The sequence below is a fragment of the Gastrolobium bilobum genome, unplaced genomic scaffold, assembly GCF_033153095.1.
Source record: "Gastrolobium bilobum isolate Gb01-03AN ecotype WA unplaced genomic scaffold, APGP_CSIRO_Gbil_v1 utg3440, whole genome shotgun sequence".
Taxonomy (NCBI): domain Eukaryota; kingdom Viridiplantae; phylum Streptophyta; class Magnoliopsida; order Fabales; family Fabaceae; genus Gastrolobium; species Gastrolobium bilobum.
The window spans coordinates 159,237-173,685 of NW_026897292.1; the positions used below are offsets into that span (position 1 = coordinate 159,237).

Consider the following 14,449-nt stretch of genomic DNA (forward strand, 5'->3'; position numbering starts at 1 on the left):
ACAGCTGTAGAATTAGAAGCAAATACAAGACAAGTGATGAAATTAGGCAGCCACCATTGACCTGAAGGTGACACAAAATATTGAGTAGCCATATGGTATATACCGAATTTACAAGACAAGAAATAAGAGAAGGACCACACAAAAAAATGATGACGAAATTTAGCAGAATAAGACAACTCAACTTACCTTCCAATACTTGAAAGCCTTGTCAAGAACATACACAATAATTACACACACCACATCACATAAACACGCCATTACGCAAATTGCTCTTTTTGTTCATTCCTTTTCCCTTTTTCCTGTGCACAAACAAACTTGTTATTTCTCTGTCCTTTCTCTCTCTCTCTCTCTCTCTCTCTCTCTCTCTAAAGCAATACATACTCATAGAGAAACATGCTTTGTGAAAATAATTGAGTTTCTCTGCAGAAAATTCAGCCACCCCCATTGTTTTATTCTCCATAAATTCTTCTCCTTGTTCACCCTCCAAGCTCAATTTGGGGAGCTTCTTGTTGTTTTCCCAGAATGAAACTCAAGTGAATTAGGGTTTTTGTTTGTTTCTTTCTTTTTAAGTTTTAACTCTTGAGTTTTAGGCAAAATTCGTTGATTTTTTCTGGAAAGTTCGCGTTTTTCTGGGTTTTTGTTGCGTTTGAGCAACTGGGTTCGTGAGGAATTGCTGCACGGTCATGCCGCCAGCGATGATGGATCCGTTGATGCCGTCTTCTTTGAGCTCCGACTCTGTTTCTCGGAGATCGGCGCCGGAGAATCGGCGATTCGGTAATCTTAGAGGCTTGCAGTGGCGTATAAATCTTGGGGTGTTGCCGTCTTCGTCTTCAACTTCCATTGATGATCTTCGTCGGGTCACGGCTGATTCTAGAAGGAGGTAAATCAGCTCCATAACCATGTCTTTTGTGTGCGTGCCTCTTCTAGTGTTTTTTTTTTTTTGGGGGGGGGGGGGGGGGGGGGGTATGTAGTAGTTAACTTGTTGTTTCTTAGGTATATTGATGGTGAGCATAACATTATAGTATAATATGCTGATTTTGTTTTTTTATAGTTGGTTTTGGTGCTCAACAGCAAGGAAAGTGCACCTGAACTATCTTTTTTTATATATATTTTTTTATCTTTATCGAATTTTTTGATGATGGAGATAAAATCATACGGAAATACAGGAAATTTTGATTATTTTCATTCGGCTAAAGCCAATACTATTTTATCTTGTTTTGTGTCAATATCTGCCTATGAGTATAGATTGCATCTACAATTTCATTGTCGGTAACTGTTTCTTCTTATGCATTGAGGATTGTTTATACAATTTATGAATTCTGTGTTTGCTTGCCATTCTAAAGATGAGTTGTTTGTTACAGGTGTTTTTTATATCTGTCATAATTTCCACTAAAAATGACTGCAATGTATGTACAGCTAATTGTACTTTTTGCATATTTGCATAGTAATCACGAACTGTATTTAATCTTGTCAGGTATGCCAGTTTGAGAAGGCGCCTCCTGATTGAACCGCAAGTTCCAAAGAGTGGAACTAGTTCACCCAATCTTGTCATGGACAATCCACTTTCGCAAAATCCAGGTATATCTTAGTTTTTCTCACCCCATTCCAGCATCTTACATGCAGATAAATCTATAGATCTAGTTATAGATCCATGATTCAGCTCGTGTACTTTCCTAAATTCCTACATAGCATAGAGCATGTTATATATCTGCACTGCTAATGTAAACACTCTTCAACTTTTCGCCACTTGGTTTAACTAGAGTCTCATCATGTGGTATCCTTGTAGTTGTTGCCAGACTATTTACCTATTGCTTTATTTTTGTAAGGATTTATAAATGAAAATTTAATTTGTTTTGGAGGAATATAGCTATGCTCCCTGCTTATGATAGAAATTCAAGAAGATTAAGCTAAGAATTAGTAGCAATCAACCAATGGTTATGGTAAAAGTGTAGTAGATATAAAATAAAAATATTGTTGCATGTGTTGTCCGTGTTGGAATTCTGTCAAGTAGATTTCTGACAGTTAGCCCTCTCTGTCCCTTTCTGGTATGAACAATTGAATTTTATCTGTGGTAAATATAATATGGCATTTATATGCAGATAGTACATGGAGTCGCTTTTTTCGCAGTGCAGAGCTGGAGAGAATGGTTGATCAGGATTTATCACGTCTGTACCCTGAACGTGGCAGTTATTTCCAGACACCAGGATGCCAAGGCATGTTGAGACGAATCCTATTACTATGGTGTCTCAGACACCCAGAATGTGGTTATAGACAAGGTAATTTCTCTGCCAAGCTATGGTGTCAAACAATACATCAACCTTAAATAAATATACCTCCATTTTAAATATGGCTTCTCATTTCGGGTGTCTTATTTTCCTTCCAGCACCAAATAAGTAGCTATAGTTAATGCACCTTTATTTTAAGTTGGCTTTCTCATTTTGTGACGATCGTCTAATTTTTCCTTCCAACCTTGTATAATTAACAGCAGAACATCCAACTTAGTGAAACCTTTTTAATATAAAGAATGTCATCATATGCTTTATCTGTTATCAGTAACATGTTTAAATGTTAAAGGAATACATAAAGACCTATAGGCCATGAGCAATGGGGTTTTGTTAACAATTTTTCTGTCATATACTCCTTATTGCCAACAAGTCCTTAACTACTTTTGCATTGATTACTGCTCCAAAATCTGTAAAGATATGTGTGAATCTTCTACCATTAACGTTATCTGTTTTATTTTCATATTCATTCATTATTCAAATGGCAAAAATATAGAAAAAGAGAACTGATAGTTAATTCATTAAATTTTTTAGAAACCTAATTTTTGGTAAAATGTAAATTCGATCACTTGGCTTCCTGGCTTTTAAATAACCAGTTTTGCTTTAATATTCTATGTTATGAAAGTAGTTGAGTATACATTAATGGATCTTTCATGTTATAGGAATGCACGAATTACTTGCTCCCCTGCTTTATGTTCTCCAAGTTGATTTGGAGCGTCTTTCAGAAGTTCGAAAGCTTTATGAAGATCACTTCACAGATAGGTTTGATGGCCTTTTATGCCAAGAGGATGACCTTTCTTACAGCTTTGATTTTAGAAAATCTCCAGACTTGATGGAGGATGAAATTGGCTCCCATGGAAATGCAATGAAAGTCAATAGCCATGATGAGCTTGATCCTGAAATACAGACCATTGTATTGCTAAGTGATGCTTATGGAGCTGAAGGTGAACTGGGCATTGTTTTATCTGATAAATTCATGGAACATGATGCTTATTGTATGTTTGATGCTTTAATGAATGGGGCCCATGGTTCAGTTGCAATGGCCGATTTCTTCTCTTCCTCCCCGGTACCTGGGTCCCATACTGGCCTGCCTCCTGTGATTGAAGCTTCTACTGCATTGTATCATTTGTTGTCTCTTGTGGATTCATCTCTGCATAGCCATCTTTTTGATCTTGAGGTTGAACCCCAGTACTTTTCTCTCCGATGGTTGCGAGTTTTATTTGGACGAGAATTTTCACTTGACAAGCTCTTGATCATCTGGGATGAGATCTTTGCATCGGATAATAGCAACATGGAAAGAAGTGCTGATGATAACATAGACTATGGGTTCAGGATCTTACATTCACCTCGTGGAGCATTTATCTCAGCTATGGCTGTGGCAATGTTACTTCAATTAAGATCTTCACTACTTGCAACTGAAAATCCTACAACCTGTCTCCAGAGATTATTGAACTTCCCTGAAAACATTAATATTGAAAAACTTATAGAGAAGGCTAAATCCTTGCAGGCTCTCGCATTAAGTGTTGATATTTCATCCTCATCACATTTGTTTCTAGGGTCTCATCACCAAAGTAAATCGATGTTTACAAGATCTGTGACCCTTCCATCTGAATCCGTGTCTCCAAAATCTCTTCTGAATTTTTTACCTGATAGCTACTGGGAAGAAAAGTGGAGAGTTGTCCACACGGCTGAAGAACTTAAGCAAGATGATGTAGAAAAACAGGTCCCAACTCAGAAAAAGGGATGGGCAGAAAAGGTAAAGTTCAGTTTGAAAAGAACAGAGTCAGACCCACCTCCTTCAAGGATTTGTAGTGGCAAAAAGGAACCTAAGGCTTCGGTTAGGCGAAGTTTGTTAGAAGATCTTAATAAGGCACTTGGTTCGGAGGATGATACAGAACAAATGCACTCTCACGACATCCTTTGCCAGCAGGATAATCCTTCTGAAGCAGTTGAAGTGGAGCAACAAGATGGTGGCTGTAACGGGGACAACAATTATTCATGTGATGATAGATGTCCCAGTAGAAATTCCGGCAGTGAGGAAGACTCATCTATATATTCTGACCCAACTAGTCCTCCTAATGAGGCAAATGATCATGAAATTACCTCAGAGAAAAGTAGTGTTGCATCTAATTTATCCCTTGGCGAATGCAATGAAACTTCAGATACCAGTCCCAATGATTCATATCCCTTTCCGATCTCTGATCCTCCCGAGAACATGTCTCAGACATCAGGGTGCAATAACGATGATGCAGGGAATTCAGCCACACATCCTAAAGAGACAAAACAGAATAAATTCCAGTGGTTGTGGAAGTTCGGACGGAACACTGCTGAGGTTATCTCTGAGAAAGTAGGGGGTGCTGCCGAGGCTACAAAATCTGCCAAAAGTTGTAGCATTCAAAGTAATACACTCCCACCAGCCTTTTCTACAACCAATGGTCATTGCAGTTCTGTTAGTTGCAAAGGAGATTCTGTAGACCAGAATGTGATAGGCACTTTGAAGAATATTGGGCAGTCTATGCTTGACCATATTCAGGTAAAGTTTTTTTCCCACTGTCACTATTCAATGACAAGTTTTTGAGTAAGATATGTACAATTTGAAGGAACAAAATTTGGCTTTGGTTTTGCATGAAATGCTGTAGACCTCAAGCTGATGTTACTTTTTCCCTTGGTTTCTTGCTTTTTAATCTTTAAGGACTGTTTTTTGTGGTGCAGGTAATTGAATCTGTTTTCCAACAAGACAAGGGCCAGGGAGCCTCATTGGAGAACGTATCTAAAAATGTTCTTGTTGGCAAAGGGCAGGTTACTGCCATGACAGCTCTCAAGGAGCTTAGGAAAATTAGCAATCTTTTGTCTGAGATGTGAGGTGAATCTTGTATTGATTTGTATATAAGATTTTGTGATTACAATTCTTTAGTGCCAATAAAATAAGTTTCTTGTGCTGCACTTCCAGTATCCCACCAAAGTTTTGTAAATGTTCAGAGAGATGAATTTGTAAATATATGTATTCGGGTTACATAAATAAATTAATGGCAGTTGATGACTCCTATTCATGCGTATGGTTTGCTTGGTTGCAAACTATGCTTTGCGTTATATAATATAAGCGGCTATCTTAATTTATTAAGTAAGCCTCATCCACTGCATGCCGCCTCTACATTAAAATATTCCTCAATGGCTCAATTATATTAAAAAATAGATAAGAAAAATATGAATAGAATATTTGATCGATATTTCCTTTGTACTATTTTGTAGATTCCATGTAAGTTATAAATATACGATACTTAATTACTTCTCGTAGTAAAGAACATATGCTTGGTAAATCGAGTACGTTTTGTCCCAAAATGATTATCCTCCATGGTTTCTCTAAGATTGCTCTTGGATAATGTTACAGATTTCTTCTTAACGATAAACAACAACTACTAAAAGGAATTAATAATCTAATAACACAGGAGCTTTTGGCCTGAATATTTCATATTTTTTATATATTTTCCAAAGACAATTAAACAGAGACAAATTCAACATTACATCTAAAAAAGAAAAATTACAATGAAACGTAAATTGCAACAAGGCTCTAGGCTCTCTCATTCACTAAAGCCAAGTACCCAAGGTTCAGTATTTTCACGATGCCTCTCCCCTTGCCACCCATGCTCAATATAACCAATTCTCTCACCCTTCACGTTCCATTCTGTTAAGGGCATTCCTGTAATCTGTTCTGCTGACGTGGTATCCATGTTGGTATCAGTATTGTAATGGTTCTTTTGGGCCCAAACCTTTCTGGTCTTATCCCTTTTGTATGTTTTGGCCTGAATTGCATCAATACTTCCCCTCATTTGAGAAACCTTGTCCTCAAGGTTGAATTGAGGAAATTGTTGATTGATTATTTCAAACTCCTCCGAAGTGTTCTTGAAATCTGGTAAATTCCGCCATTTAATTAGCACCTGGATAGTGTTTTGAACAGAACGACGAACCTCTACTAACTCCTCTGGTTCCACCATAAGCTCCCAATTTTCATTTAAAATTGGGGGCAGAGGTTGAACTATTGTCATGGTCTTGATAGCTTTTTTGAGAAGACTCACATGAAATACCGGATGAACTTTACAATCAGAAGGCAGATGGATACTATAAGTCGTTTTCCCAATGCGTTCAAGCACCTGATAAGGCCCATAAAAACGTGGACTCAGTTTTTCATTGACCCTCCTAGCAATTGTTTTGAGCCGATACGGCTGAATTTTAAGGTAAACCCAATCACCCACTGCCAGGTTAACATCCTTGTGTTCCTGATCCGCATAAAGCTTCATGCGGCCTTGAGCCTTGAGCAGATGATGCTGCAAATCGTCTAGAATAACATCTCTTTGTACCAGAGCTTGAGAGACAACATCCACTGCAAGAATAAAAGTGCCACATTTAAATAATGTTGGCGGATCCCTACCATACAAACCTTTAAAAGGTGTCATACCTGTAGTATCCTTAAAGGTTGTATTATACCGAAATTCCGCCCAATGAACCCAGGTAAGCCAATTTTTGGGTTTAGTGCAGCAAAAACAGCGAAAATATGCTTCCAGACACCTGTTTACCACCTCAGTCTGTCCGTTGGTTTGAGGATGATACGCGATGCTATAATGCAATTTTGTGCCTGCACTGTTGAAAATTTCAGTCAATAAATTGCTTAAAAACACCTTATCTCTGTCAGAAACAATGGTGACAGGAAATCCATGCAGCCACATCTTTTGTTGTAAATGGGTGTTTCATTGGAAGAAAATGAGTGTATTTGGTCAACTGGTCTACCACCACAAGGATGGTATCTACCCCCATGGATTTGGGCAGCCCACCAATAAAGTCTAGAGATATATCTTCCCACACTTGAGTTGGTATGGTTAGTGGTTGTAACAAACCAGCTGGGGTCAAGTTTTAAGACTTACTACTGGCAAACTTCGCATCCAGCCACATACTCCTTGATATCTTTCTTCATTCCTTCCCAATATACTACTCCAGCCAGCCTCTTATATGTTCTGAAGTACCTAGAATGACCTCCCAAACCAGAATCATGATATTCTTTCAAAAGAAGGGGAATAAATTGTGACAGCTTGGGCAACACCACACGGTGATTATAAAACAACTTGCCTTCTCTCACCATAAAGCCTTTGTGTGCATCAGGGGCTATTAACAGGTCCTGTAAAATTCCATGGAGTTTGGCATCCTGCTGAATTTCCATTTCTAAATCATCCCAGGCTGACCAATGAACCTGAGACATTGCTCCAAAAATCATTTGTCGTGAAAGAGCATCTGCTACTTGATTGTCTTTCCCCGGTTGGTATTGTATCTCAAAGTCAAAGCCCAATAATTTGGAGATCTACTTTTGCTGATCCTCAGTCAATGCCTGCTGATCTGTCAGAAATTTCAAACTTCGTTGGTCAATTTTTACAATGAAGTGTCGACCCCTCAAATAATGCCTCCATTTTTTAATAGCAAAGACAATTGCCATTAATTCCTTTTCGTAGACTGACTTGGCTTGTGCCCGATCAGAGAAACCTTGGCTAATGAAAGCGAGAGGCCTTTGGTCTTGCACCAAAACAACTCTAATTCCCTTACCGGATGCGTCTGTCATTACTGTAAATGTTTTGTTGATGTCCGACAATGCCAGAACCGGAACTGAACTCATCATGGTCTTTAATAATTGGAAACAGTCCTCTGCCTCTTTACTCCACCTGAATCCATCCTTCTTTAGTAATTCCGTAAGAGGTTTGGCTAATTTACCATAGTCCTTCACAAACTTCCTGTAATACCCTGTCAACCCAAGGAATCCTCTCAAATTCTTTACATTCTGAGGAGTGGGCCATGAAATCATAGCTTTGATTTTTTCCGGATCAGCTTGGACCCCTTCTGCAGACACACAGTGACCCAAGTACTCAATCTATTTCTTTCCAAAGCTACATTTCTTCCGGTTGGCCACTAACTTATGCTGCCTCAACACCTCAAATACAGCTCTCAGATGGAAAATATGTTCTTTGTGGCTACTACTGTAAATTAATATATCATAAAAAAACTAGAGTAAATACCCTTTTTGGTCCTCAACAAATTTCACGATGCCCGCTTTAGTCTCTAGCAAATAAAAAGTCTATTCGTGGTCCCTAAGAAATTTAAAATAGACTCATTTAGATGAAATCGTGATCCCTCACAAATTCAAAAAAGACCCACATCAGTTCCTCAAAAGGTCTAAAATGGGTCGACTTTGAATTCCTTAGGGACTAAAAATAGAATTTTTATTTGCTAGAGACTAAAGCGGAAATCGTAAAATTTGCTGAGGACCGAATAAGATATTTACTCAAAAAACTAATGCAAATTTTTTCAAAATGGCCTTAGAATTTCGTTCATCAAGGCCTGAAAGGTAGAGGTGGAATTGGTTAGCTCGAAGTGTGGAACCAATGCACTCTACGAAAAGAACATAAAGGTTCAACGATTTTGATGATAACAAACAAGCATGGAAAGAAAGCTTCAAGGTGCAACCATAAAAAAGAAGTCTAAACAAGATCAAGACTCAAGCTTCAAGAGAAGTCTCTAAGTCCAAACTCAGAGTAATATACTATAGGACTTAGGATTATTTGTAAATTGATTCCTTACAGGAACGAAGCTCAAAGTATTTTTCAAATACATGGATTAAATCATCGTTTTCCATTCAAATACATTCCTAGCATGAAAACATAGTTTTCAATATTCATAAAATGTTTAAACAATATTTGAAACTGATGTGAATCAAGAGAAAACCATTTTAGGGCGAAATCCATCATTTCAACAGGTTGGTAATCGATTATCCAACAATGGTAATCGATTACCCACTCCATGGTAATCGATTACCTACTGTACAGAAGACAAAAATAATGGCTATAAAACGGCTAGTTTGCAAGAATGAGTAGGAAAAAGGCCATGGGGCCCTCTATAAATAAAGACTATTGTTCCCATTGATGGGACACACTTCTTGATCATTATTACTCATTAATTCTCATCCTATTTGCATTATTCTTGTCTTCTTGATCATAAATTCTATTTGAGTTTTATTCTTGTGAGAGTGTCATATATCATTGTTCTTCAACTTGTTTTATTTGTACTTTGAGAGTACTTAGCCACTATTAAACACCATCCTTTGATTTATTGAATAGTTAGGGGAGTGAACCCTATACACTTGAAAGGTCACCAAATTCCTAAGAAAATTTGGAGTGAAAAAGTGTAAGGCATCAAGAGCCCGAAGTCTTGAATGGTTGTAGTGGTTTGTCAAGCACCCTCAAGCTTGATAGTTAGTGAAAAGAATTGATCAAGCGGCTTCAGTCTGGACGTAGGTCACGGTGGTGGTGACCGAACCAGGATACATCTAGTTTGCAATTTCTCTAACCTTAATCTCTTTATTTAAGTATTAAAATTGCATTTTAGATTGTCTTTATATATTCGCTTACTTACTTTGTTGATCACTACACTTGCTCATACACTTAGATTTTTCCTTATTAAATCACTTCATTGAAGAAATAATCTTTAAAATATAAAAGGAGGTACTTTGCGAAAAGATTTTGTAAAACTCAATTCACCCCCCCTCTTGAGTATTGAAGCCACTTGTCCAACACGAAGGGCATCACTAGGTACTCGCAATGCCCCTCATGTGTTCTGAATGCAGTTTTAGGAATATCATCTTCCTTCCTTCTTATTTGATGATACCCAGACTTCAAATCTAGTTTAGAAAAAATTCTGGACCCTCTTAACTAGTCTAAGAGTTCATCCACCATAGGAATGGGGAATCTATCAGGGGTAGTAATTTTATTCAGCGCTCGATAATCAACACAGACGCGCCAACTCCCATCTTTTTTTTTAACCAAAATAACCGGACTAGTATAGGGACTCGTACTATGCCTGATCATCTCATTTCTAAACAACTCAGCCACTAATGTTTCAATCTCAGATTTCTGGTAATGAGGATACCTGAATGGTCGAATATTGGGTACTTGACTCTTTGGCTTCAAGTGCATTGCATGGTCAATGGGACATGTTGGTGGCAGCTCTTTAAGTTCACAAAAAACTTCTTCAAATTCTGACAGTAACTGGTCCACTTCTGCCCATTGCTCTCCTTCATTTTCTGCCTCTTCTTCTGTTGCTTTAAGATAATAACCTTGTCCCTGATCTCGTAGAGCTTTAGTAATCAACTTGAGAGAAGCTTCAGACCTGGATAGAGCATGATCTGTTCTAATTAAAGTCTCCTTCCCTCACTCTCCGTATTTGAGGGTCATTTTTTTAAAATTTGCTTTGATTTCTCCTAATTGTGTCAGCCATTCCATTCCAAGAACCACATCTGCATTTCCCAATTCAAACAGGTAAAGGTCCTGCTGGATTTGGGCCTCTTGAATGCTGATATCCATTCTTATGCACACTCCCTTACACCCGATTTTATCTCCACAATTTCTTTTTTTACAAAGTTAGTTGACACTCCACAATCCACCATAACCACCACCCTCTGTTTGTGTATCTTGTAAGAACCTGCACCGTTAATTAAGGAATTTAATTAATAAATTATGATAAAATAGGAAATGATTCCATAATTGACCCTAATAATTATTATGAGGCTTTAATAATTATAGTAAGTGGGTAATATTGCTGAAAGTCACTTTTCGGAAGAAAAGTGCTGATAATGGTTCTGCTAGTCGGTATAAATGAGTACCGAAAAAGTATCCCGGAAAATTAAAGTAAGTGCATGTTAATTACTAGAATAATATGTAGGACTTGTAAAACGAGTTTCAAGTCCAGATAATGAGAACTGGTGCTAGAAACCGGTACTGGCTTGGAAAAGCGCGTAACGGAAATGTGCTCAGAAAATTATAAGAAAAATATGATAAATCTTAGAAAGTTATGTAGTTTCATAATCCAAAGTTTGGGATTAAAATGCTAAGCGTAGCAATTAAAGTTAATACTGTGTGTTTAAGTGACTTGTGGCTACAAATACCCATTTATAAGGGCACAATGCCCTAAAAAACAGATTTTGAACGTGAGAGTTGAGGGTGGATGATCAGCTTGACTGACTTGTGGGGTTTCTTCTCCATTTTGGGTCCAAGACACTTCCTTTCTTGTTTTTCCTTCATTCTTCCTTTGTAAACACTTAAGAGTGAGCTTGGTGAGGGAGAAGGGTGCTTTTCTCTGAGTGCTCAGCCACTGTTGGTGAGAGTTTTGGGGCTGACTTGGTTGGCTTGGTTGTGGAAGCTTGAGTTGGGCATTTTGTTGCTTAAAGAAGCAACCTTTGGGTAGAAAGGTCAAGTCTTGGTGTAGCATTTTCGTACACCATATTCCCAGTAGCTGTTGAAGCTGTTTTGGGAGCTTCATGAGCAGTTGACCCTCTGTTTTGGTCTTTGGTATGTATACCAACCTTTGATCTTGAGTTTAATGCTTAAAAATGAAAGCTTGATGCATGTTAAGGCTTAAAGATGATAACTTGTTGTTAGGTAATGCTGAACACACCTAGAAATGCATGTTTAGGTGCTTTAAATCGTTAAAAACCCAACCTTGGATGGATATCTTCACGAAAATGCAGAACTGCATTCTGTCGTGAAATATCCGGATATCTTCCCGATGAATATCCGAATATGTGATATCCGGATATGGGGTTTTGGATATCCGGATATTTGGTATCCGGATATGGGACTCTGGATATCCGGATATTGGATATCCGGATATGCACAGTGAGATATCCGGATATTGAATATCCGGATATGGTCCCGAGGAATATCCGGATATTCTGGGATTTCGAAGAACAGTAGCTGTGTTGTGAGGACAGTAGGCTATTGGGGGTTTGTGGACCCTAGATTGATGAAGTTGAACTTCTATTTTAATTAAACTAAGTCAGAATCAAGTGATTAAGGGCTTATAGCTTGGTGAGAAGCCTTAAGACATAAAGCGTAATGAAAAGGCGTTATCTTTAATTTGTATGCATGTGGTTCATGTTATTGATTTATATTTGGTCCATATCAGATTGTGATCTGCTGTGATTGGACTTTGAGCTTGTGGCATTGGATAGCTAGCTTAGAGGTAAGCTTTTGTGTCCTCGGTTTAGCCATGTTGTGGTTCCACCATGTCCCATGGGGGTATGGTTTATGCATGCTGTGTACATGCTTTTGGATATTTGATATGTTGATTGAACTTTACATGTAATGGCTTTTAATATGCATGTGTTGTTTCATCTTGACGGGAAGCCTGAGTATGTAGCGCCATACAAGACGGTGTACCAGGGTGAATGCAAGTGGTACTTGCACGGTGTGTAGGTGATAGACGTATACCTGCACTGTCTCTGGCCAGTAGATTAGTATTGACACACATGGCATGATTATCTGCTGCATTGCATTGTTCTAGAAATGATAAACGATAAACTACTTTTGAACTTATATTGCACATGTAAGTGAGCTTGGGGTGGAAGATCCTTGAGGACGCACTGTCTTACTGAGATTTCTAGTTTAGAGATCTTACCCCACGTTTGGAGAATGCTTATTTCAGGATCAGGTAGTATGGGTACTGATGCCTCAGGCGGCAGGAGGCCGAAGCTTAGCTGATTATGTTTTACTGTTTTATGTTAGCATGACTGGATTTGGATGCTGTTTATGTTTTCCGCTATTTATAATATGTTGTTTTTGAGACTGATGTTGGGCATGTTGCCTTATTTGAGTGAGCATGGGGATTGTCCATGACACTTTCTGTTAGTACTTTTTAGATTGGAGTTGTATAAACTGTTAGATGGTCCGGTCTACGTTGTTATAGTTCCGTGACTAGAGCCACACTTATATTATCTATGTTATGAGGTATTTCAGTTAGCTGTTTATTGCAATTACATACAGGCGATGTTTTATTAATTGATTATTAAGCAAGTTGATAATGTTAATGGCATCATAATTGAAAAGAAAAAGTAATTCTACATTTTTAATTAAGCGCAACTTAATACGATATTATGATAACATTGCCGGATATATACGGGGTGTTACATATCTCGTCCCACACCTTCAACGTTTGGCTTGAAGAGATCCCTAGTAAGCTTTGTAAAGAAAGCTGTAATGACTTCTCTGACTCGTTCACGTCTGACACCACAGTCAACCCTTCTCCTTCCTGGTTTCCCTCTCCTTCCTCTACTTCTTCTTCGTCGACCAGCAACACATGAAGTTTCGAACCTGACACTTGTGATTTGGATGCCAACGCTCGTCGCACTTAAAATAGAGACCTTTTTGATGTCGGTCGCGCCACTCCTCTTGCGATAACCTTCGCGTCTAACCGGAATCACTTTCTCCGACGCGATTTCCGGTGCTAGACGTTGCAGCCCTTGTCGCCACCCCTTCGCTAGGGTTCTCCGTTTGGACAATTCTTGGGAGTAAATGACCCACGCTGGTATTACTGGAACCAACATTAGAAGAATATGAATTGGGCTGAGTTGCATTTCCTGAGCCCACATTCGTCCCCGCCCAGGTTTTATTCTGGGTTGGGCATGAACCCCTTTGCTGGCCCAAATTTGTCCGGATCAGCCCTGTGTTCCAATTTCTTCCATTCAGCCCCAACCCCTCTTCTCTTCAAGCTTCATTCCTCCGTTCCACCTTGATGGAGAATTTCATCATATCCGTTAGACTCAGCTCTGGTGTCATCATCAGGTATTCCCTTATGCTACTGCGTACTCCATTCAACCACGCTCCCTTAAGCACGTCTTCGTCCCCAATCTGTAGGCCCCCCACCATCTTCTCAAATTGAGCTCGAAAATCCACCACGCTCCCACCCTGTTTGAGCGTATACAATGCTCGGTAAGGATTGTCCAGTGCCTTTGGTTGAAAACGGCTACGCAACTCTCGCCTAAAAAATTCCTAACCTGCGTTAACGTTGCTCACCTCCCACCAATGGAACCAATTAAGTGCTTCCCCTTCGAGAACCATCAACACCGCAACCACCTTCTCTGCTTCTACTATGCCATTTACAGTGAAATACCTTTCTACTTTGCTCAACCACCCAAATGCATCCTCACCGGAGAACAGAGGAACCTCCAAGCGTCTGCCTATTACAATATTTTGATTAGTTCGTCTCCCATTTCTTCTTTCCGGCAAACCCGACTAGTCGTAATCTGATTCATTTTCTCCGTTCTGAGAGGGACTTTGTCTCCTTATATCCATTTCGTCAAA

At 38.8% G+C, this 14,449-nt stretch overlaps 1 protein-coding gene across 1 annotated transcript; it reads left to right on the top strand.

Moving 5' to 3' along the window:
* The first annotated feature begins 297 nt into the window (after nt 1-297).
* Nucleotides 298-5,320, top strand: LOC133305732 (uncharacterized). Its single transcript, XM_061505969.1, has 5 exons — nt 298-880; nt 1,475-1,578; nt 2,100-2,276; nt 2,945-4,815; nt 4,995-5,320. The coding sequence occupies exons 1-5, from the start codon at nt 684-686 to the stop codon at nt 5,142-5,144; spliced, it is 2,499 nt and encodes an 832-aa protein (XP_061361953.1). The 5' UTR covers nt 298-683; the 3' UTR covers nt 5,145-5,320.
* Nucleotides 5,321-14,449: the final 9,129 nt, after the last annotated feature.